Raw genomic sequence first — 24,793 nt, 5'->3', positions numbered from 1 at the left:
TAATAGCTATCATATGCATTGTATCTATGCATATATTATAAATCCTTGGAAACAATGTTATGATTTTTGCTTTAAATAATCATATGTATTCTGATGCTCTTCATTTTATGCCTTGAATATCTAAGTCTCCATCTGGTACTTTTCCCCTTTGGCCCATAGAACTTCCTTCTCTCTTTTTTTTTTTTTCTCTGAGACGGAGTCTCGCTCTGTCATCCAGGCTGGAATGCAGTGGCGTGATTTCGGCTCATTGCAACCTCCATCTCCCAGGTTCAAGTGATTCTTCAATCTCAGCCTCTTGAGCAGTTGGGATGACAGGTACAAGACACCATGCCCAGCTAATTTTTGTATTTTTTGTTGGGTAGGGTTTTTGCTATGTTGCTTAGGCTGGTCTCAAACTCCGGAGTTCAAGTGATCTGCCCACTTCGGCCTCCCAAAATGCTGGGATTACAGGTATGAGCCACTGCACCCAGCCCTCATTTCTTGTAGCACAGATTTGCTGGAGAAAAATTCTCTTAAATTTATTTTATGTGAAATTTATTTATCTTTATCACTGATGGATATTTTCATTACATATAGAAATAGGTGTTGACAATTTTTGTCTTTCAACACTTTCAAAATACTGTTCCACTGCCATGTGGCACCCACTATTCTCTTATTTTCTTTCATTTCAATAGATTTTTGGGGAACAGGTGGTGTTTGGTTACATGAATAAGTTGAACAAGTTCTTTAGTGGTGATTTCTGAGATTTTGGTGCAACTCTTCCTCTTTTTTTTTTTTTTTTTTGAGATGCAGTCTCGCTCTGTCACCCAGGCTGGATGGAATGCAGTGGCGTGATCTCGGCTCACTGCAACCTCCGCCTCGTGGGTTCAAGCTATCTCCTGCCTTAGCCTCCCAAGTAGCTGGGATTACAGGCACATGCCACCATGCCTGGCTAATTTTTTTTTGTATTTTTTAGTAGAGACAGGGTTTCACCATGTTGACCAGGCTGGTCTTGAATTCCTGACCTCAGGCAATCCACCCGCCTCAGGCTCCTAAAGTGCTGGGATTGCAGGCTTGAATCACTGTGCCCAGCCCTCTTATTTTCTTGATAAGAAAAAAGCCATTGTTCCCTTTAAATAATCTCTTATTTTCCTGTGGCTTCTGTCAAAATTTGCTCTTTACTATTTGTCTTCAGCAGTTAAACGATAATGGGCTTATATGCATTTTCTTCTCATTGATCCTACTTGGAATTCAATGGCATTTTTGAATCTGTAAATTTGCATCTTTCAGCAAACTTGGGAAAATGTCTGCCAGTATCCCTTCAGATATTTTTTTCTCTCTCATTCTTCCACCTTTCCCTCCAGGACTTGAATTACACATATAGCTTGGCCTTTGATATTGCCCTACAGTTTCTGAGACTGTGTTCTTTTTTTCTTACCATTCTGCCTTTAAGCACATTTGGTGACTTTTTTATTGCAGATATTGATATTTCAGTTCCAGGATTTCTATTTGGTTCTTTTGTATAGTTTTCAGTTTTCATTTCACTGCTACATTCTTTTTTTTTTTTTTTTTTTTTGAGACAGGGTCTGGCTCTGTTGCCCAGGCTGGAACGCAGTGGTGTAATCACGGCTCACTGCAGCCTCCAACTCCTGGGCTCCAGTGATCCTCCCACCTCAGCTACCCAAGTAGCCGGGATTACAGGTGTGTGCCACCACATGCAGCTCAATTTTTTTTTTTTTTTTGTAGAGACAGAGTTTCATGATGTTATCCAGGTTGGAATTTGTTTTTTGTAGAGACAGAGTCTCACTCTGTTGCCTAGGCTGGTCTTGAACTCCTGGCCTCAAGCTATCCTGCTGTCTCAGCCTCCCCAAGTGCTGGGATTACAGGTGTGAACTACTGCACCTGGCCTTCATTGCTATTTTCCATCTTTTCATTCATTTCAGACATACTTTCCTTTACCTCATTGTGCACAGTTACCATAGCTACTTTGAATTCCTCATATACTAATTTCAATATCTGACAAACCTTATGGTTGGTCATTTTTGCTGTTTTATTTCTTAGAAAAGGGCACATTTTCCTGTTTCTTCATATGTCAAATAATTTTGGGCTGGGCGCAGTGGCTCATGCCTGTAACCAGCACTTTGGGAGGCTGAGGTGGGTGGATCACCTGAGGTTGGGAGTTCGATACCAGCCTGACCAACATGGAGAAACCCCGTCTCTACTAAAAAATACAAAATTGGCCAGATGTGGTGGAGCATGCCTGTAGTCCCAGCTACTCGGGAGGCTGGGGCAGGAGAATTGCTTGAACCTCGGAGGTGGAGGTTGCAGTGAGCCAAGATCGCGCCACTGCGCTCCAGACTAGGCAACAGGAGCGAAACACCATCTCAAAATAATAATAATAATAATTTTGGATCATATCCTGGACATTACTACTGTTATGTTGTTGAAAATATGAATTTTGTTATATACCTCCAAAGACAGTTAATATTTTTGTTTTAGCAGGCAATTACTAGTATTTTAGTGGTTTTTTGACTAGTAGCTTACATCTCTGCTCACTTCTTTTTGTTCTGGTTTGGCTGCTTGGAATTTACCCCATAGGAGTGGTTTGGTGGTCAAGCGGACCCCTGGATGTAGTTTATGCATAGATTCTGGGGCTTCCTGTCTCTGAATCTATTCTCACTTTTCAATGAGACTACTACAGGGCTTCACCAGGTAATTTTGAGTACCTGCACGTAGCCAATACAGTTCTGGGAACCTGCGGCTGTAGTAGTAAATAAAACATAAAAATATCATTACCCTCTTCGAGGCCGGGCGCCGTGGCTCACGCCTGTAATCTCAGCACTTTGGGAAGCTGAGGCAGGCGGACCACTTGCGGTCAGAAGTTCAAGACCAGCCTGGAAAAATCCCATCTCTAGTGAAAGTTCCAGACCAACATGGTGAAAGCCCCTCTCTACTAAAAATGCAAAAATTAGCCGGGTGTGGTGGCAGGCACCTGTAATGCCAGCTACTGGGGAAGCTGAGGCAGGAGAATCGCTTGAATCTGGGAGGCAGAGGTTTCAGTGAGCTGAGATTGCACCACTGTACTCCAGCCTTGGGCAACAGAGCGAGACTCTGTCTCAAAAAAAAAGAAAAAAATCATTACCTTCTTGGATTTTTTCATGCTATTAAGGGAAGAAACAATAAAAAAAAAAAGTAAATATTCATTACGCCAGATGAGAAAAACAAAGCAGGGTAAGGGAATGGAGAATTTTGAGGGGCTTGCAATTTTCATTAGGGTGGCAGTGGAAGTCCTCACGGAAAAGGAGGTGTGTGATAAACCTGGAAGGAGGTGAGCGATCAGCCATGGAATATAAGGATGCGGGGCGGGGGGGGGGGGATTAGGGGGTGGGGAAAACGTTTTAGGCAGAGGATACTACAAGCACAAAGGCCATGAGGCAAAAACCTGTGCTAGGCAATTTATCTTGGCCACAAAAACTTTATTCCAGTCGTCAGCCCATTAAACCCTGTAGCTTTAAGTGTTGTGAGATCACAATCTTTATTTTTTAACTTGTGATGGCTCTGGACGGCAATTGCTGTTTCTTGCAATCTGTGGATGAATGAGCAAAGCAGTTAGCAGTGGGAGGAGTACCAGGGAGCAGCACCACGCCTCACACCTCATCCAAGTTCCCCCAGATTCTTGGCGCCCTGGCTCTCCCAGAACATTGTTTGCATTCGTCTTTAAAGGTCTTTTCAGTTTGCCTTGGGTCAGTTATTTGTATACCGATTAGACCTGTGCAGCCCATGGCGGTAGCAGCTAGTAGGAATTGGATGTGCTGTTGTGTAAATACCAGATTTCGAAGATTGCAAAAACTGTAAAATATTCCACTAACGATTTCTGCAATACTGCGTACATGTTGAAATATTTTGACCCTATTGGGTTAAGATATTTTACTATATTTAACTTTCTTTTCATTAGAAAAACGTAGCCACCAGCAAATGAGAAGTGTCAGGCGTGTGGCGTGCATCTTCTTTCAACTGGATGGCGCCGGGTTGGCCCTCGCTATCCGCGGGCTCCCGACAGGAGGTGCCGCAGCTTGAGGCAGGGAGCGGCGCGGAGCAGGCAGTTGGCAGTTCCAGCCCCGAGCCGCGGCACTGCAAGGCCCGACCCAGGTTACGGCAACCGGGGGCCCTGCAGACAGCGCCCGAACAGGGGATGCTGTTGGGTGGGAAAGTGCAGGCCCTGGATGGAGGCCCGACCTGCAGGGCTCCAGCTCGTCGCCCCGCCTCTTTGCGGCAGAGCTCAGGCCGGCGCAAACCGGTTCAGTGCTAGGACGGACGCCTCGCGCCGCCCAACCGCAGCACGCCCCCGCCTCCCTAGTCCGATGGAAGAGACAGGGAACGTCTAGTCGCCAGACGGACTGTACTGAGAGCCTATGAAAATGGCCGAAGATGCTAGGGGGGGTGGCCGGCGACCAATAGAGGAAGGGAAGGGGCGGGCTCTCATTAGCTTCCCCTCGCCCCACCACGCTTCCTTGGGCTCCGGTCTACCCACAGCCTGCGGGCGCGCGAGAGGGGGGAAGGGCCTGGCGCGGGCCAGAGACTGCGCAGTGCGGTGCCGGCCGGGGGGGGTGACGTAATCTCCGTCCGCGGCCGCGGCGCCCCGCCCCGCGACGCCCTCCGCGAACCGGGAGAGCGCAGCGCGGGCGGCCAGCAGCAGCCGCAGCTCGGGGGCGGTGCCTGCCCCGCAGCCTCCCCTCAGCGATCGCGCAGCCCCATCTTTGTCTGGCCTCCGCGCTTTGTTCTCGGCGCCCGTGCCTTGGCCGGCCAGGCCCGCCGCCGAGCAGCCCCTACGCCGCGCTGGCGTCGTCCTCGCCCCCCTCGCCGCCGCCCCCCGCGCGCGGCCGGGCCTTGCCCCCCATGGTGTCCCGGCCAGAGCCCGAGGGCGAGGCCATGGACGCCGAGCTGGCTGTAGCGCCGCCGGGCTGCTCGCACTTGGGCAGCTTCAAAGTGGACAACTGGAAGCAGAACCTGCGGGCCATCTACCAGTGCTTCGTGTGGAGCGGCACGGCTGAGGCCCGCAAGCGCAAGGTGCGCCCGGCAGCCCACCCCGGGGCGGGCTCGCGGCCTCCTGCCTCTCCTGAGGCCGGCCGGGGGAGGGGCCCTTTTCCTTCCCCCTTCCCTTTCCCCCTTGCCTTTCCCTGTCCTTCCTCCTCTTCCCCTCTCTTTCTGCTCTCTCTCCTCTTTACCCCTTCCCCCTCCTTTTCGTCTCCCCCTTCCCCCTTTCAACTCCCTCCCTTCCCCCACCTCCTCATCCTCCTCCCATCCTTCGCCTCTGTCCCCTTCCTCCGTCCTTCCTTACCCTCCCCCTCCTTTCTTTTCCCTCCCCCTCCTCTCTCCCCTCCCCCTCCTCTCTCTCCGCCTTCCCCCTCCCTTATCCTTCTTGGCCTGGGAGGGGCGAGTGCTTCCGGGCGGGGGGCGGTGTTCTCCTGCCCGGCTGCCTGGGGAGCCTGGGACTTCAGTGGGCGGTCCCGGTCGTTCGTGCGAGAGGTCCCTGCGGGGAACTCTCCTGGTTCCAGAGGGTTCGGGGCTGGATGGGGGTGCAGAGAAAGAAATATTTCAAAAAAAATGAGTAAAGGGTGGGGGATGCCGTCGGGGTCTGGGCGTTGGTCTGCAGCGATCACCCGCCGCCGGTAGCGACCTTGGACGGGAGCTGGGGCAGGGGGCGGGTTGGGGGACGCTGGACGGCAGCTTTGCGGCTGCCTTGGGGCCCGCGGGGAACTGGAGGTGGAGAGCGGCGGGTGCTGGGGCTGGAGCGAGCCTGTGGGTGCGGAGCCGCCGCCCGGGTTTGCGTTGCGGCCGAGACGTGGACTTGGAAGCGCGCTGTGTGTTGTGGGAAGCCTTAGCCAGGAACGAGTCCCCTTCGGGAGCCCGGTCTTGGCGTCCAGCAGTTAGGCCTGCTAAGGATTTGGAAATCAGAACGTAACATGATTCTTCTATGTGAGTGAACTTTATTTTTACAGTTTCACGCGCTTTTGTAGATTACAGTCCGAGATTGGGAGTTGTGAGGGCAGTTTCTACCTTGAGTGGCATTTTTTTTTATGGGAATACCAACAGGCCTGCTGAGATTGTAGGGTATATTAAGCAGCAACTCAAAAAAAAAATTTTTTTTTTGAGACGAAGTCTCGCTCTTGTTCCCCAGGCTGGAGTGCAGTGGCGCGATCTCAGCTCACTGCAACCTCCGCCTCCGGGGTTGAAGCGATTCTCCTGCCTCAGCCTCCAGAGTAGCTGGGATTACAGGCTCCTGCCACCATGCCCGGCTAATTTTTGTATTTTTACTAGAGACGGGGTTTCACCATGTTGGCCAGGCTGGTCTCGAACTCCTGACCTCAGGTGATCCACCCGCCTCGGCCTCCCAAAGTATTGGGATTACAGGCGTAAACCACCGCGCCCGGACTCAAAATTTTTTTTATCTGTAAAGATATCGGGAAGCACTATGTCTAGATGAACTAAAATCAGAGATAAAACGTTTCTGTTAGGATCGGAGTTAGAGTCTTGCTAGTAGAATTGTGTGTCTTGAAGAAAAGATGGCCTGGCGTGGCGCGGTGGCCTCACACCTGTAATCCCAGCACTTGGGGAGTCTGAGGCAGGCAGATCACGAGGTCAGGAGTTCGAGACCAGCCTGGCCAACGTGGTGAAACCTTGTCTCTACTAGAAATACAAAAATTAGCTGGGTGTGGTGACGGGCGCCTGTAATCCCAGCTACTCGAGAGAGTGAGGCAGGAGAATCACTTGAACGCGGGAGGCGGAGGTTACAGTGAGTGGTGATCGGGCCACTGCACTCCAGTTTGGGTGACAGAACAAGACCCTGTCTGGAAAAAAAAAAAAAGATGACCTGGTTGAAGCCAGCCTTCTGGTGTCTGGATTGGGACGTGACGTGCCCAAGATTCGTTTGTACTTTGGATGAAGTGGGGAATGCCCCACTCTTCCTCTCCCTCCTCCTTTTCTTTTTCCTTTCCATTCCTCTCTCTTCCTTTCTTCCCCCCCTCTGGTATTTTTAACAAAGCTGAAGGAGTCAAGTTTAAACCATTATTAACTAACTTTGCCTAATTTCCTAAAGGAAAGAATTACTTTTTTTTTTTTTTTTTTGCGTTACTTATGGCTCTGATTAATCTTTTCAGATGTCAGTTGCTTAGTTTCAAAACTGTTGAGCCACATGTATGTTATTTACCAGTTAGAAGTTGAGCTGTAGACGGATAGTGAAAAAAGTTTTCAAAATTCAGGTGGGGGCTGCTGCAGTGCTAGTTGACAGTGTGCCAGCAAGGAGCCCCTTAAGCCCTCCATGCTTTTAACTGACTCGGGACTGACTTACCTGTATCACTTCATGTGCGGTGTACTGCGTTTCTAGCACTCTCTAGTGGCCCAGTTAAGCAAGAGTTGGTTTGAGAAATAGTTTAACAAACCTGGTGGTTAACAGTTGGACAACCTGCATAGGATTCCCATCAGATCTGTAAGCTTAGGACAGTTTTGTTTTTTAAATTTTATTTTATTAAAAATCATTTTTTTGTAGAGGCAGAGCCTTGCTCTGTGACCCAGGCTGGAGTGCAGTGGTCTGATCAGTGATCACTGCAGCCTCAGGCTACTGGACTCCAGCCTCTCCTGAGTAGCTGGGACTACAGGCGTGTGTCACCATGCCCGGCTAATGTTTTTTTTACTTTTTGTAGAGACAGTGTCTCACTATATTGCACAGGCTGGTCTTGAACTCCTGGACTCAAGCCATCCTCCTGTCTCCCAAGGTGTTGGGATTACAGGCCAGAGCCACTGAGCCCAGCCATATTTTTGGTTTTAATGATGTGAACTTGACTGTAAAAGTACTTTAAGCTGATGATTGTGCCACTGTACTCCAGCCTAGGCAACAAAACCTATCTCAAAACAAACTTCAACTTGAATTATAATCTTTGTAAACAAACAAAGGTACTTTTTGAGATTGACATCTCAGGTACAGTTTAACTACAGAAATGAATCCCTGAATGAGTAGGAATTACGAGTTTTGTTATCTAAGGACAGGTGGGTTATGGAATTTGTACCCAAACTTTTATTTTATTATTTTTTTTTTTTGAGACGGAGTCTCGCTCTGTCACCCAGGCTGGAGTGCAGTGGCCGGATCTCAGCTCACTGCAAGCTCCGCCTCCCGGGTTTACGCCATTCTCCTGCCTCAGCCTGCCGAGTAGCTGGGACTACAGGCGCCCGCCACCTTGCCCGGCTAGTTTTTTTTTGTATTTTTTAGTAGAGACAGGGTTTCACCGTGTTAGCCAGGATGGTCTCGATCTCCTGACCTCGTGATCCGCCCGTCTCGGCCTCCCAAAGTGCTGGGATTACAGGTGTGAGCCACCGCGCCCGGCTTGATTTTTCTTTTAATAGGCAGAACATGACAAACACATGACCAGGCTCGATAAGTTTCTGTCCAAAAGAAGCTTGAATTGGAGTAAAACTCTTTTTTTTTGAGACGGAGTTTTGCTCTTTTTTCCCAGGCTGTAGTGCAATGGTGCGATCTTGGCTCCCCGCAGCCTCTGCCTCCTGGGTTCAAGTGATTATCCTGCCTCAGCCTCCCAAGTAGCTGGGATTACAGGCATACGCCACCACGCCCAGCTAATTTTGTATTTTTAGTAGAGACGGGGTTTCTCCATGTTGGTCAAGCTGGTCTCAAACTCCCGACCTCAGGTGATCTGTCCATCTTGGCCTCCCAAAGTGCTGGGATTACAGGCATGAGCCACTGCACCTGGCCAGAGTTGCAGTAAAACTCTTGTATTGCTGACTATAAAAATATTTCTGCTGGGTGTGGTGGCTCATGCCTGTAATCCCAGCACTTTGGGAGGCCGAGGCAGGCGGATCACAAGGTCAGGCGATCGAGACCATCCCGGCTAACAAGGTGAAACCCTGTGTCTACTAAAAATATAAAAAATTAGCTGGGCATGGTGGCACGCGCCTGTAATCTTAGCTACTCGCGAGGCTGAGGCAGGAGAATCGCTTGAACCCGGGAGGCAGAGGTTGCAATGAGCTGATACCACGCCACTACACTCCAACCTGGGCGACAGAGCAAGACTCTGTCTCCAAAAAAAAAAAGATATATATATATTTCCATGATTTAGGACTGGCACGACAACAGTGGCCTCTCCTTTGTGTTTTTGGTGTGTGTTAAATATAACAAAATTCTTACCATTTCAGGGTTTGTCTGTAAAGATAGGAACTGGCAGAAAGTGATTGTGATATAACATTCTACGTTATATTTTGAATATAGACACTTTGGAGAACAGGTAAGTTTTGTTGTTGTTGTTGTTGTTGTTGTTTGAGACGGAGTCTGGCTCTGTCGCCCAGGCTGGAGTGCAGTGGCGCAATCTCGGCTCACTGCAAGCTCCTCCTCCCGGATTTACGCCATTCTCCTGCCTCAGCCTCCTGAGGAGCTGGGACCACAGGTGCCCGTCAATACGCCCGGCTAATTTTTTGTATTTTTAGTACAGACGGGGTTTCACTGTGTTAGCGAGGATGATCTCTTATCTCCTGACCTCGTGATCCGCCTGTCTCGGCCTCCCAAAGTGCTGGGATTACAGGCGTGAGCCACCATGCCTGGCCAGAGAACAGGTAATATATTTAAGATCATTTCTCTCTTTGAATCTAAAATTTTATAGCACTGTGTTCTCAAAACACATTTTTAAATTTTTTTATTTTTTATGTATTTACTTTTTTTTGAGACACGGTCTGTCTTTCAGGCTAGAGTGCAGTGGTATGATCATGGCTCAATGCAGCCTCGACTTCCTGGGCTCCAGTGATCCTCCTGCCTCAGCCTCTCAAGTAGCTGGGACTACAGGCATGCACCACTGCACCTGGCTAATTTTTGTATTTTTGGTAGTAATGAGTTTTGCCATGTTGCCCAGGCTGGTCTTGAACTTCTGAGCTAAGTGATCCTCTTGCCTTGGCCTCCCAAAGTGCTGGGATTACAGGCATGAGCCATCCCTCCCAGCCATCCAACAATGCCTCAGTTAGTCTTTACTGGCTCAGCCAGGTGCTGGGATGGTGGTGAGCACATTGTAGACAGCTCTCCTTACTTGTTTTTAATAGTTGAGCTCATTTTCCTGAGACGTGCTATTGTATTTTATTATTTATTTATTTATTTAAAAAAATAAAGACTGGGTCTCCCTATATTGCCCAGGCTGGTCTTGAACTCCTGGCCTTAGGAGGTTCACCTTGGCCTCCTACAGTGCTGGGATGATACGTGCTATTTTAAAAGTAGACTTTTAAACTTCGTTTATTTGAGGAGTGTACTTTTTACTTTATAGTGAACTGGCTCTTTCAAATCATCACAACAAAACATTACGCCGTTCATACTAAGTGGGGTCTAAGTAAAAGATCTAAAATGTAAACATTTTTCTGTTTAAGGTTTTAATTTTGAGTTCATTATAGATTGACATACTGGTGTAAGACAATAGAGTAATCCTGTGTATCTTTCCCCATTCCCCTAAGGGTGACTTCTTGCAGAAATGGAGTGCGATTACCACCAGGATGTTGACATTGGTACAGTCTATCTTTGATAAAATCCACCGTCTCGTTCAGATTTCCCCGCTTTTACTTCTCCTCATTTGTGTTTGTGTATTTAGTTCATTCACTACACTGCGTACTTTATTTGGAACTCATTGGTTTTCATCTGATGGCCTTATTCTGTCTCAGAATCCCACATTACTTTGAGTCTTCATGTCCCCTTGGGCTCTTCTAGGCAGTGACAGTTTCTCGGGCTGTCTTTTTTGGTGACCTTGAGAGTTTTGAGGAGTCCCGGTCATGTAGTTTGTAGAATGTCCCTTAGTTTTGGTTTTCTGATGTTTTTCTCGTGATTCAGCTGTGGTTATGGGTTTTGGGAAGGAAGACCACAGAGGTGAAGTGCTCTTCTCATTCCCGTATATTAAGGATGATGCTGTCAAGATGTATTGGGTTGCTGGGCCTGACTGAATGTCCAAGGTCATGTTTGCCAGGTTTCTCCACTGCAGAGTGACTGTTTCCCTCCTTTATGTACTGTTTATTTTGGAAGAGAGTTACTCTGCATAGGTACTCTACTGGGATGGGGAGTTCTGTTCCTCCTCCTTGAGGGTGGAGTAGCTATTTAAATTATTTGGAACATTTCTGTGTGGAAGATTTGCTCATCCTCACTCGTGTGTTTACTCACTTGTGGATATTGAATATATGCTTTGGGTTATCATCCAGTGCTGTGTGGTTTGTTTTGTTGCTCCCATCATCTGGCTGTATCCACTGGGAGCTCTTTCAGCTGGCTCCGGTGTCCCTTTCACATAGCCACATGATCTTTTGTTTGTTGTTTTTGAGCGCTTCCTTACTTCCTGGAAGGACACTATGTTCTGGGATCATCTTATGTGTTTTCTGCCCCAGCCTTAGACTCCAGCATTTTCCAAGGATCCCTAGTTCCTTTTTTGGGAGAATGGAATTAGAAACCAAGATCTGGGCACTGGTGTGCTCATTACTACTGGGATATCCTGGCTTCTTGGCCCCCTCAAGGGACAGAGCTGGGAAACAGGTGTGTATATACAAATGCGTATATATACAGGTCTGTAATTATTTTGATATATATCCATCAGCATCCACATGAAGCTCTACATGAGTTCATGTTGGTATCTCCAGCTCTCATCCATATCTATAGGGATTATTCTAGCCTTTCCCTCCAGCTTATCTGTAACTTTTCTGTCCAGCAGAGAAAATCCTGGCTCCCACTGTCCACAATCTGTTTACTTACCTCTTCTGCTTTGGTATACCTGAATAGAGGTTTTAGAATTGTTGTCCTGTACTCCCTTGCGAAACGACCCCTTGAAGTACTGTGCTCAGTTACAGTTCCTTTTGCTTTTAGTTGTACACTCTCCCCTCATTTCCACGTTATGTAGGTGCTTCCCTCCCCACCCCTCTTGGCGGAGTTGTGTCCTATGTGTGTAATACAATCTGTTTCTTCTGCCTCAGCCTGCATTCCGTAGGGCCTCATCAATGATTTAAAAAATCATTTACATTAAGGTTTGCTCTTTGTGCTTTCAAGCTCAGTGGATTTTGACAGAGGTATCCACAACTACAGCACTGTACAGAATAGCTGCACTACCCGAAGAAATCCCTGTGCTTCACCTACTGACTCTCCACAACCACTGATCTCTTCTCCGTCTCGGAGGTTTTTTCCTTTCCAGAATGTTATATCATTGGGTTCATACAGTCTGCAACCTTTTCATACTGGCTTCTTTCGTCTAGCAATATCCATTGAGTGGATTGAAAGTTCATTCCTTTTTTTTTTTTTGTGAGATGGAATCTTGCTCTGTCGCCCAGACTGGGGTGCAGTGGTGTGATCTTGGCTCACTGCAAGCTCCGCCTCCCGGGTTCACGCCATTCTCCTGCCTAGTAGAGACAGGGTTTCACTGTGTTAACCAGGATGGTCTCAATCTCCTGACCTCATGATCCACCCATCTCGGCCTCCCAAAGTGCTGGGATTACAGGCGTGAGCTACTGCGCCCTGGCTGAGGTGAACTCAATTTAAAGGAAGGCTAGCCTAAGCTGGTCAGTACCAGGAGGATTTTGCCCCGGCTTGCTTCTGCCCAAGTGTGTGTCCCTCGGCAGCTCCCAGCATCTCTTGGACTTCCTCATTTCCCATTTATGATAATCCAGTACTCACCCCCATCCTTGAGGGATACATTCCAAGATCCCCGATAGATGCCTGAAACCACAGATAATACTGAATCCCTTATGTATTATGTGCAAACTTTTTTCCTTCATAATTTCATGGATAGATTTGTTCTTACTGTAGATCTTAGCAAACTCATCATTTAATACTGTTTTCTTTCCTTATTAAGAATTTTCACCTTTTCATGTAAAAGAAGCCCTTTACAACTTTTCTTGGCATATCCAAATTGCAGCATCAGTACTCTCAAGCTTTGGGGCCATATTAAGCTAAATAAAAGTGGCTTGAACACAAACGACGGCAACAGTTGATGTGATCGGCAAGATAGCTACCAAGTGACTAGCGGGCAGGTGGCTTAGACGGCATGGAGAAGCTGGACAAAGGGATGGTCATGGGACAGAGCGGGATGTCACTCAGTTTCATCCTGCTTCTCAGAACGGCAGGCAGTTTTAAGCTTCTGAATTGTTTATTTCTGGCATTTCCATGTTACTATTTTCAGACTGAGGTTGACTGTGGGTAACTGAAAGCACAGCAAGTGAAACTGTAGGTAAGGGAGGACTGCTGCAATATTTTATATTTCATACATAATTTCATTCTGGTTTTGGTACTTGGGATACACTTTTTAGGTAGGCCTGGCAAGTAAGTCTCCTGACCTGTCCAAGGACATCACCAGTAACTGCTGGGTCCCAGCCTTAAATGAGGTCAGTCTGAGGTCTTGCCCTTGCTGAATGAAATTACCCCTTTTATAGATTGAAAGGTCTGTAGTCGCTGTACCCTTAGATTGATTTTGGCTCTGAGATTGAGGGGCCTGAGTCTGTACGCTGAGGTTTCTGAGGTTGGAGAACTTAATTTGAGAAGATTATCTAATTTTGGTGAAGTCTTTAGCTTTTTAGTGCCATATTTTTTTCCGATAAAAGATAGAATATTTAGGCCAGGCGTGCTGGCTCACGCCTGTAATCCCAACACTTTGGGAGCCCGAGGCGGGCAGATCACCTGAGGTCAGTAGTTCAAGACCATCCTGGCCAACATGGTGAAACCCTGTCTCTACTAAAATACAAAAAAATTAGCCGGCCATGGTGGCACGCGCCTGTAGTCCCAGATACTCGGGAGGCTGAGGCAGGGAAATCACTTGAACCCAGGAGGCGGAGCTTGCAGTGAGCTGAGATTGTGTCACTGCACTCCAGCGTGGTGACAGAGCAAGACCCCATCTCAAAAAAAAATTTTTTTTAAATTTTATACTTGTCACTTCACTTATGTCAGTATTTGAGTCCTTGAAAAAGTCGCTGAGGAGAAAGCACAAGAATTAAACTTACCTTCCTAAGATGCTCAGGTTTTAGACCAGTAGGAAATCATGGGTAGTGTGTGAAAAGTGTACTACCTCTTAAGGTGGTGTGTCATGTTTGCACACTTTTAAAAACTGGACTCAATTCAATGTACTCTTGAGTCATCCCATAGGGTAAGCTCACATCTGGTTGACTACAAGGCCTCCGAACCTCTTGCTCCTCCCCATCCTTCTTGGTTGGGGTGGGAGGTAGGATGAGTAAGGAGGTAAGAGAATAGGATATTCAGAGGAATATTCTTAATATTGGGACCGAATTAATGAATTTGGCGGGTGTTTCTGCACTGCGTAAGATGAGCAACAATTAAATTGCTGATTCTTCTCCTAATTCCTGTCATATACAAATCCTAGTGATGTTTCGGGATTTACTTACAGTCTACTGAATCTAGTTGAATTAATTTATAGGAGAAAGGGATTTAATTCAGAAATCATTGCAAGGGCTATGGGAGTAGTAGATTCTAGGTTGAGTTTCTAGGAAAACCCGCCAGCCTGGGGAATCCTGCCTCTGCAGGAGCCACCACACCAGGAAGTGGTGTACTGGGCTGCTTAAACAGAGCCACCCCTCCGGGGTCCATTTTAGCATGTGGGTGCCCCCACTGGGCTTCTCTCCTTGGCTTACTCACCAGCCCCACTGTCTGCAAATGTGTCCTAAGATATGTTTGGAACATGAGCCGCACGGTTGCCTGGGGAATGAATTTTTTTTTTTTTTTGAGATGGAGTCTGGGTCAGTCACCAAGGTTGGAGTGCAGTGGCGCGATCTAGTCTCACAGCAAGCTCCGCCTCCCTGGTACACGCCATTGTCCTGCCTCAGCCTCCCAAGTAGCTGGGACCACAGGTACCCAGTACCATGCCTGGCTAATTTTTTTGTGTATTTTTAGTAGATACGGGGTTTCACCGTGTTAGCCAGGATGGTCTCGATCTCATGACCTTATGATCTACCTGCTTTGGCCTCCCAAAGTGCTGGGATTACAGGCGTGAACCACCACGCCCGGCCGGGGAATGCATTTTCAACTTTTCTTTTTTTTTGAGACAGGATCTGATTCTGTTGCTCAGGCTAAAGGGCAGTGGTGTGATCTTGGCTCACTGCAGCCTTGACCTCCCGGGCTCAAACCATCCTGAGTAGGTGGGACTACAGGTGTGCGCCACCACGCCCAGCTAATTTTTGCATTTTTTGTAGAGATGAGGTTTCACCATTTGGCCCAGGCTGGTTTTGAACTCCTGGCCCCAAGCTGTCCGCCCACCTCGGCCTCCCAAAATGCTGTATTCCTGGTGTGAGCCAACGCGCCTGACTGTGTTTTACACTTTACAGTGCTGTGAAGGGAGATAGAATAAAAATGAATGTGAATCCCACGTGAGTGACCCGGGCCTGCTGTAACAAACCACCACAAACCAAGTAACTAAGCACCACAGAAATTTCATCTCAAATTCTGAGACTAGTAGTCCGAAATAAAGTGTTTGCAGGGTAGCCGCTTCAGAGGCTATTCCTGGTCTCCTCCAGACACCGGAAGACGCGTGCTACCTCACTCATGCGTCTGCCTCTATTACATTTAAATCTGATACAGTATTATCAATGGAAGTGCTGTTCCACAGTGTAGATTGGGGAAAAATAATAATACAGTTTTGGCATTGTTTAAATACATTCTGAGAAATGCATTGTTAGGCAATTTTGTCTTTGTGTGAACGTCATAGAGTGACTTAACACAAAGCTAGATGGTACAGCCTGCTGCACACCCAGGCTGTGTGATGGAGCCTGTTGCTCCTAGTCTGCAAACCTGTACAGCATGTACTGTACTGAACACTGTAGGCAATTGAAACACGATTGTAAGCATTTGTGTATCTATAGCTAAACATAGAGAAGGTTACAGTAAAAATATGATACTAGAATCTTCCAGGACCACAATTGTACATGCAACCTGTCATTCACTGAAACATTGCTATGTGGTGCGTGACTATACCAGACATTAAGGTTTTATCGGTATGTCAGAGACAGCTGTTTATTGTATTTAGCGCCAATTGTCTTGTTGGTTGGCTGCTTGAATAATGTGAGAGAAGCTGTCTCTTAGCTATGTTGGCTCCATAAGGCCTGTAAACTGTGTCTTCCCTGGTGATTGGTGAACCCGTGCAGAAGAGCATCCTAGGTTGTGTAGTAGAGATAGAATATAATGGAGTGTGTAGCACAGCAGGAGCTTATTGTGTTTAGCTGTTTTGTTGAGTGTTACATTTCTGAGATTCATCCACGCTGTTGAGTATATCATAGGTTCCTTTTCATTGCTGTCTACTGAATTAACTGTACTGTAGTTTATTCTTTTTACTAGTAATGAACATTTTTGTTTATTTTCAGTGTTGGAGTGTTGCAAGTAATAATGCCACAAAAGTCCTTGTACGTGTCTTTGGTTGTATATAAACCCATGAGTTGAATGGTTAGGCTGTAGGGTACATATGTTCAGTTTAATAGTTTTTGAAAATAAGAAACCTACAACCATTAGCAAGAATGCTAAAATGAATATTGTATACATTTATATGGATTCATTAGTTGTTAGCTTCTTGCTAACTGGTTTTATTTCCGTATCTTTTTCTGAATCACCTGAGGGCTGATTGTAGACATCATGATAGTTTACCTCCTAAGAACTGGGATAGTCTCCTACATAAGCACAATACAGTTATCACACTCAGAGTTTAACTTTTCAAATAGTATTATCTAACATATATTGTCCAACTTTAAATGCCTGAATTGTTCCAATATCCTTTATGCCTTTAAAAATTTGCATATCGGATTCAATCCAAGATCATGGATTGCATTTGTTTTCATATGTCTTTAGATTTGGGTCATCTAGAAATTCCTAGCCTGTTTTTCTTTCATTACATGAATATTTTTGAAAGAGCTCAGGTCAGTCATTTTGCAGAAGTCTTTCAATTTGGACACGCCTCCCTACTTCTCAGGAGCAGATTCCAGATGGATCATGTTGGTCTGAGCACCCCACAGGCGCTGCCACGTTGTCCTCTGCACCTGCGTGCTCCGCGGCAGGGATAAGTTTGGTTAGGGTGGCGTTGGCCAGAGTTCTCTATTGTAGAGGTAATCTTTTCCTGTTTAATTGACTGAAGTAGTCTGGAGTGATACTCTGAAACTGTAGGTATCTATTGCCTTAATACACAAGTACACGTGTACATGCATACGTACGTACATACATACGTACATACATACATACATACACAAGCGGTCTGAATTCCATCTCTGTGGATTCAATCACAAATCAAAGATATTTGGGGGAAGAAAGGGATAGGTGCATCAGTAATGAACATGTACAGACTTTTTCTTATCTCATTATTCCTGAAACAATACACTGTAACTGCTAGCATAGCATCTACTTTGTATTAGGTATTGTAAGTAATCTAGAGATGATTGAAAGTTTATGGGAGGATATGCATAGGTTCTTTGCAAGTACATTTTATATCAGGGACTTGAATATCCATGGATTTTGGTACCTGAGGGGATCCTGGAATCAATTCCTAGATACTGAGGGACAGTTGTATATGTAACTTAATGTATTTTTCTATCCAGGTGACATTCACATAATACAATTAACCGTTTCAGAGGAATTGTTCAGCAACATTTTGTGATTCACACTACTGTGCAGTCACTGCCCTACCTCTATCAAAATTGAAAACATTTTAATTTGTTCCTTGTTCTACCTGTTCCCAGCCCCGGCAACGTCCCATCTGAGTTGTGTTGGTGGATTTACCTATCCTGAGTATTTCATATAAACAGACTCATAGGATATGTGATCCTTTGTTTCTGGCTTCCTTCACTTAGCATGATGTTTTCAAGGCTAGTCTGCACTGTAGTGTGTGTCAGTACTTTACTCCTTTCTGTGGTGGAGTAATTAATATTCCATTGTGTATATGCTACAGTTTGTTTATCCACTCATCTGTTGATGAATATATGGGCCATTTCTACTATTTTGACAGTTGTGAATGACACAAATTTTTTTTTTTTTTTTTTTGAGACAGTCTCGCTGTGTCGCCCAGGCTGGAGTGCAGTGTCCGGATCTCAGCTCACTGCAAGCTCTGCCTCCCGGGTTTATGCCATTCTCCTGCCTCAGCCTCCCAAGTAGCTGGGACTACAGGCACCCGCCACCATGCCCGGCTAGTTTAGTATTATTTTTTTTTTAGTAGAGATGGGGTTTCACCGTGTTAGCCAGGATGGTCTCGATCTGACCTCGTGATCCGCCCGTCTCGGCCTTCCAAAGTGCTGGGATTACAGGCTTGAGCCACTGTGCCCAGCCAACACAGTATTTTTTACCCAATGGTTCTAGCATCCACTGATGATTCTTGCCTGAATCAGTTATTACTATGATAAATATAAAATGAAGATCTTGTATTTTTGTCTTTCTACGATATTTATTAGATGGAATTCTGTGAAGAAGACTTTGTGTTTGTGTAGTATTAATTTCTTTTTAAAAAAATCTGAGGGGTACATAGTAGGTGTATATGTTTTATCAATCTGGACTTAGGGATTCTTTTAAAACTCAGTATAAATAAGTCTTCTTACTCATTTCTGTGCTCAAATCATGCAAATATTGGCAGTAGTGGCGTCCCTTTTCACACATCCTGTTAGTATTGTGAGTCAGTGGCGCTCCTGGGTGGTTGGGGGTGTAAGGATTGGTTAGCACTGTGCTCATCATTGCCATGATTAACATTTCAGGTTTCTGAGGTCTGTTTCTTGATAGTGCCCTGCTCCTTTTTCTTTCTTCTGTACTTTGCTTTGATTCATGTCTCCCTCCCTTTTTCTTACTGCTTCTAAATTTGCTGTGGTCCTGGAACCTGGATTCGCAAACCTGAAATGACGTCTGGGTTAAGGGTGACTAGGTGTGAGTTGCTGGCCTGCAGTGGGGATGGGAGCTGGGCTTGGGGTGCCCGTCAGGATCAGGAGGAGGAGGTGTGTGAACATCCCCGTAGCTTACAGGGTTTTGGCAGTTGTGGTTGTGGGCTGAGTTTTCTTATGGGGAGCTAGTTTTCAACTCAATGAAGTCCCGTTTGGGAGAATTGAAAGGATTAAACTGATCCTCTAGAGTGATAAGCCTTGGAGATGGAATTCAGTTCCCTTGTCCCTTCCTCCAGTAGCTGTCTTGGGGGAATGCTTTGCTTGACTGTTTCCTCAGAGCACCCCTGTCCTATCACACAGTGTTCACCCTTCCTCTTCTCTGAATTTCAGGCCAAGTCCTGCATCTGCCATGTCTGTGGCGTCCACCTCAACAGGCTGCATTCCTGCCTCTACTGCGTCTTCTTCGGCTGTTTCACAAAGAAGCATATTCACGAGCATGCGAAGTCAAAGCGGCACAACCTGGGTGAGGCGAGCTTCTGGGATGGGTGGATAGTTGTGGCCCCTAAATTGCTACTGTTCAATTTTTAATTTGCAGTTCCACTCTTCCAAAAGTCCACTTTGTCATTTATCTCAAATAACGCATGCCCCTCACTGGTCACACTTGGCAAGGGAAGTGAAAGGGACAAGCCGAGCTCAGCTGAATTGCGCCCCCAGTTTGTCTTAGCATCACAGGGTTCTGAGTGAATGGCCTGCTGTGTCCAGCTGACTTCCTGTGAAAAGTTACACTGTCCCTGCTAATGAAACATCAGACCCTTTGAAACACATAGTTAGGAATCACCTTAGGCAAACATTTATAAGGAAAGAGCTCCATGCAATGTGAGGTCCCTGAGGCCCGCGAGGGGTTGGATGTGCATTTTATGGCATTCAGCAATGGCCTTCAGCAATGGGTTTCATTGTTTCCAGTCACACAGTTCTTGAAAAGGCTCCCTTAGTACTGTGTGTGGCCTCAAGATTAATTTACCTTTCACAGCCTTACAAAATCAAACTCATTCTATATTCTAGAAGTTACATAAAACTCAGTTGTGCTCTTGACTTTTTCTTTTTCTTTTTTTTTTTTTTTGAGATGGATTCTTGCTCTGTCACCCAGGGTGGAGTGCAGTGGTTTGATCTTGGCTCACTGCAGCCTCTGCCTCCTGGGCTCAAGCAGTTCTCCTACCTCAGCCTCCCAAGTAACAGATTACAGATGCCTGCTACCACGCCTGGCTAATTTTTGTAATTTTAGTAAAGACGGGGTTTCACCCTGTTGGCCAGGTTGGTCTCAAAACTCCTGACCTCACATGATCCTCCTGCCTCGGCCTCCCAAAGTGCAAGGATTACAGGCATGAGTCACCGCACCTGGCTGGCTTTGTTTTCTGACTTTGTGCATTAAATGTTTTTTCTTCTACACGGTAGTGTTTTCCTTGGAATGCTGATGGAGTTGGCAGGATAGCCTTCAGAATAGCATTTTCAATGGGTCCAAGCCAGAGACCTGTTTAGCTAATAGTTCATGTGAGCTTAGCAATTCCAGGTAAAGATATTTTTAGGCCTTTCCACCTCGAAGTTCTGTAATTTGATGCTCTCTTAAAAGCGTTAGCCTAGAAAGACCTATTGGAAACAACGTGTGAGTCCATTAGGTTACTGCACCTACGTCCCGTACAGCTCTCTACAAGGAGTACTCATAGTAAAGGAGAAGACCCATGGATTTAACTGAGGCTGACACGAAAAGTATGTCTGAATTTTTTTTTTTTTTTTTTTTTGGAGACAGGGTCTTGCTTTGTCTGGAGTCCAGGCTAGAGTGCAGTGGTGCAGTCCTGGCTCCCTGCGGCCTTGACCTCCTGGGCTCAAGAGATCCTTCTACCTCAGCCTCTCATTAGGACCACAGGCACACACCGCCACACCTGGAATCCCAGCACTTTGGGAGGCCGAGTGACTTCCTATGTTTAAAAATTTTTTGTTGGCCGGGTGCGGTGGCTCACGCCTGTAATCCCAGCACTTTGGGAGGCCAAGGCAGGCAGATTATGAGGTCAGGAGATTGAGACCATCCAAGCCAACATGGTGAAACCCCGTCTCTACTAAAAATAACAAAAAAAATTAGGTGGGTGCAGTGGCGGGTGCCTGTAGTCCCAGCTACTTGGGAGGCTGAGGCAGGAGACTTGCTTGAACCCAGGAGGCGGAGGTTGTGGTGAGCTGAGATCGGGCCATTGTACTCCATCCTGGGCGACAGAGCGAGAATATGTCTCCAAAAAAAAAAAAATTGTAGAGGCAGGGTCTCACTGTGTTGCCTAGGCTAGTCTTGAACTCCTGAGCTCAAGCAATCCTTCGGCTGTGGCCTCCCAAAGTGCTGGGATTACAGGCCTGAGCGACCATGCCTGGCCACAGTGTGTCTGATTTTGTTCCTAGTAATTTTTTTTCTGTTGTGTTTTAAAGAAGTGAGACGAGGGAGGAGCGGTGTGGCTTGCACCTGTAATCCCAGCACTTTGGGAGGCTGAGGTGGGCAAATTACCTGAACTCAGGAGCTCAAGACCAGTCTGGGCAACATGGTAAAATCCTGTCTGTACAAAAAAATTTAAAAATTAGCAGGGCATGGTGGTGTGTGCCTGTGGTCCCAGCTACTCACTCACTAGGCTGAGGTGGGAGGATCACTTGAGCCTAGGAGGTCAAGGCTGTGGTGAGCTGTGATCAAGCCACTGCACTCGAACCTGGATGATAGAGCAAGACTCAAAAAAAATAAAAAAGAAGTGAGATGATTTTAAGGCAAAATATACCTTTGTCTTCTATGATGTGTTTATGATCCAGTTGTTTTCTTATGGACATCTGGAAGCTGTCACCTCAGTATCACACTGTGTAATGGCGCCGTCTCAGCTCACTGCAACCTCTGCCTCCCAGGTTCAAACGATTCCCCTGCCTTAGCCACCCGAGTAGCTGGGAGTATAGATGCACACCAACATGCCCAGCTAATTTTTGTATTTTTGTAGAGACGGGGTTTCACCATGTTGGCCAGGCTGGTCTTGAACTCCTGACCTCAGGTGATCCATCCGCCTCAGCCTCCCAAAGTGCTGGGTTTACAGGCTTGAGCCACCACGCCTGGCCCAGTTAACCATTTTTAAGTCTACAACTTGGTGACATTTAGCACATTTACAGTGTTGTGTGTCCTCCACCTCTCTAGTTCAAAACTTTTTTGCACCGTAGAGGAATGCGCTATTAACAGATCACCGCCTGTCGCTCTCTCCTGTCCCTTGGTGACTGGAATCTGCTTTCCGTCTCTGTGGGTTTGCCTATCCTGGATATTTCATATGTGTGGAATCATATAACACGTGGCCCTTTGTGTCTGGCTTCTTTCTGCTAGCATGCATTTGTGATTCATCCGAGTTGTGTTATGGATTAGTATTTCATTCCTTCCTATGGCTCAGTCACGCTCCATTGTGTATGTAGACCACATTTTTCATCCGTTCATCTGCTGATGGACGTTTGGGTTGTTCCCACCTTCTTGGCTCTTAGGAATAGTGCCACTATGGACATCATGTGTAATTCTAGGGGGACATGTTTTCATTTCTCTTGGATGTACACCTAGAAGTGAGCTGGCAGGGTCATCAAATCACTCTGCTTAACTTATGTGAAGCACCATCTTTTCTTTTGTGGCTGCACCATTTTAATTCCCACCGGTGATGGACAAGCTTTCCAGTTTGTGCACATCCTTGCCAACATTTATTTTTTAATACCCCTCATAGTGAGTGTGAAATGGTATCTCATTGTGGCTTTTGTTTTCATTTTCCTAATGACCAATAATGTTTAATATTTTTTCATGTGCCTTTTGGGCCATTTGTATGTTTGGAGAAATACCAGTTCACATCCATTGCGTTTTTTTAATCGGACTGTTCGGTGGTGGTTGCTCTTTGTATGTACACATGCACATTATACAGTGTGTGCGTGTGTTGCAGTGCGTGGGTATACTCTGGATGCTGGACTCTGCGCAGATGTATGATTTGCAAATGTTTTCTCCCTTTCTGTAGGTTCTTTTTAGTTTCTCGATAGTGTCCTTTGAAGCACAAGATCAGATGTTTTTAATGGTGATGAAGTCCAGTTTCTTTTTTCTTTTCTTTCTTTTTTTGAGACACTATCTCACTCTGTCACCCAGGCTGGAGTGCAGTGGCATAGCCACAGGTCACTACAGCCTCAGCCTCCCAAGCTGAAGTTGTCCTCCCACCTCAGCCTCCTAAGTGGCTGGGACCACAGGTACGCACCCCCATGCCTGGCTAATTTTTTGTATTTTGTGTAGAGATGGGGTTTCACCATGTTTCCAAGGTGATCTTGAACTCTGGGCTCAAGTGATCCTCCCGCCTCCGCCTCCCAAAGTGCTGGCATTCCAGGTGTGAGCTGCCGCCATCCAGCCAAGTTTATTCTTTTTGTTGCTGGTGGTTTTGGTGTCAGATCTAAGAATTGCTTACCAAATCCGAGGTCGCGAAGACTTGCCCCTGTGTTTTCTTCTATGAGTTTTATACTTTTGGTTCTACTATTTAGGTCTGTGATCCATTCGAGTTAATTTTTATATACGGTATGAGGTAAGGATTTGTATGTGAATATACAGTTGTCCCAGCAGCATTTGTTAAAGAGATATCCTCTCCCCTCGAATGGTCCTGACGCCTTGTGGATGTCAGTTGGTTTTAGGCAGTGGGAGTGTTGCAGTGTGAAGGCGTCTTAAAGAAGGCCTAAATCTAGAAGGATTTACATAGTAGGCCCTGGAATGGTGATCTGTCTTCCCAGGGTAGAGTTTTTGTTGTCAGCTATATGTGTGGGCTGTTTTTCACAGAATGTCTCGGCCTTACTGTAAATTCTCATCACCCTTATTGTAAACTTGTCTCTGTCAGGATTTCTCTGTGATGTCCATGTGCTGGGGCTGTACTGCTGATGAACAGGAAGTGGCAAAGGGTTGATGGCTGAGCTCTGCGACAGCTCCCACCAGGACTTTAACATCGTTGTTGGCATTTTGTGAATTTTTTGAGTAGGGCAGAAGGTAGCCTTGGGAATCTTAAACTGCTATTTTGAGTTTCAACAGATCTGCTTTGGAAGACTTCAAAGAGCTACCACAGTCTAAGTCATAGTAGCTTAAGACATGAAATAGAATAAAACTGATGTTCCAAGACTTCCCTGTTTATCTGGGGATGCACTTAAATTATATACTAACCTAACCATCACACAGCCCTGGGAAGCACTAGTGCAGTTGCTATCAGCATCTTACCGCAGAGGAAACTGAGGCTCAGAGGCGTGGAGTAACTGATGAAGGGTACACAGTTGGCAGGTGGCAGAGTGAGGGCTGGTGCCAGTTACTCTCAGTCCCTGCTCTTTCCTCTGTGCCTTGCTGCTTCCCAGGTGTCTGACATTGCGTGGATTTAAGCCTCACTCTTCCCCCCACTTTTTTGTTTTTGGGAGACAGAGTCTGCCACTCTCGCCCAGGCTGGAGTGCAGTGGTGCAATCTTGGCTCACTTCAGTCAAGCCATCCTTCCACCTAAGCCTCCTGAGTAGCTGGGACCATAGACATGCACCACCACACCCGGCTAATTTTTGTAGAGATGGGGGTTCACCATATTGCCTAGTCTGGTCTTGAACTCCTGAGCTCAAGTGATCCACTCACCTCAGCTTCCCAAAGCGCTGGGATGACAGGTGTGAGCCACCATGCTGAGTTTCTCTTCCAGTTTCACACCTTTCTCCTTCTCAGCCTCCCGAGTAGATGGGAGTACGGGCACGTGCCACCATGCCCGGCTAATTTTTTGTACTTTTAGTAGAGACAGGGTTTTACCGTGTTAGCCAGGATGGTCTCCATCTCCTGACCTTCATGGTCTCCATCTCCTGACCCGCCTCGGCCTCCCAAAGTGCTAGGATTACAGGCGTGAGCCACCGCGCCTGGCCAACCCCGGTTGTTTTTAAATTGTT

At 46.5% G+C, this 24,793-nt stretch overlaps 1 protein-coding gene and 1 long non-coding RNA gene across 9 annotated transcripts in view; one reads left to right on the top strand and one right to left on the bottom strand.

Annotated features, from left to right (window-relative positions):
* Window positions 1-3,505: 3,505 nt before the first annotated feature.
* On the bottom strand, window positions 3,506-4,250 carry LOC135967965 (uncharacterized). The gene is made up of 2 exons (XR_010582340.2): window positions 3,949-4,250; window positions 3,506-3,565 (listed from the first exon to the last, which is right to left on the bottom strand). It is a non-coding gene; the product is annotated as an uncharacterized lncRNA (long non-coding RNA).
* A 488-nt stretch (window positions 4,251-4,738) lies between these two features.
* Window positions 4,739-24,793, top strand: part of USP22 (ubiquitin specific peptidase 22) — a 43,261-nt gene continuing 23,206 nt past the window's right edge. For 2 of the 8 annotated variants that reach the window (XM_074018834.1, XM_065532891.1), the window contains exons 1-4: window positions 5,476-5,955; window positions 9,469-9,594; window positions 10,474-10,524; window positions 19,216-19,348. In XM_074018834.1, the coding sequence (XP_073874935.1) occupies window positions 10,513-10,524; window positions 19,216-19,348 (145 nt within the window). In that variant the 5' untranslated portion in view covers window positions 5,476-5,955; window positions 9,469-9,594; window positions 10,474-10,512. Of the gene's footprint in view, window positions 5,047-5,475; window positions 5,956-9,468; window positions 9,595-10,473; window positions 10,525-19,215; window positions 19,349-24,793 lie in introns of those variants that run through there. The other 6 variants (XM_074018835.1, XM_065532892.1, XM_005583135.4 and 3 more) reach the window with 3 other exon arrangements.

This window comes from Macaca fascicularis, chromosome 16 (assembly GCF_037993035.2).
Source record: "Macaca fascicularis isolate 582-1 chromosome 16, T2T-MFA8v1.1".
Classification (NCBI taxonomy): Eukaryota; Metazoa; Chordata; class Mammalia; order Primates; family Cercopithecidae; genus Macaca; species Macaca fascicularis.
This window is presented reverse-complemented; position numbering and strand designations above follow the sequence as displayed.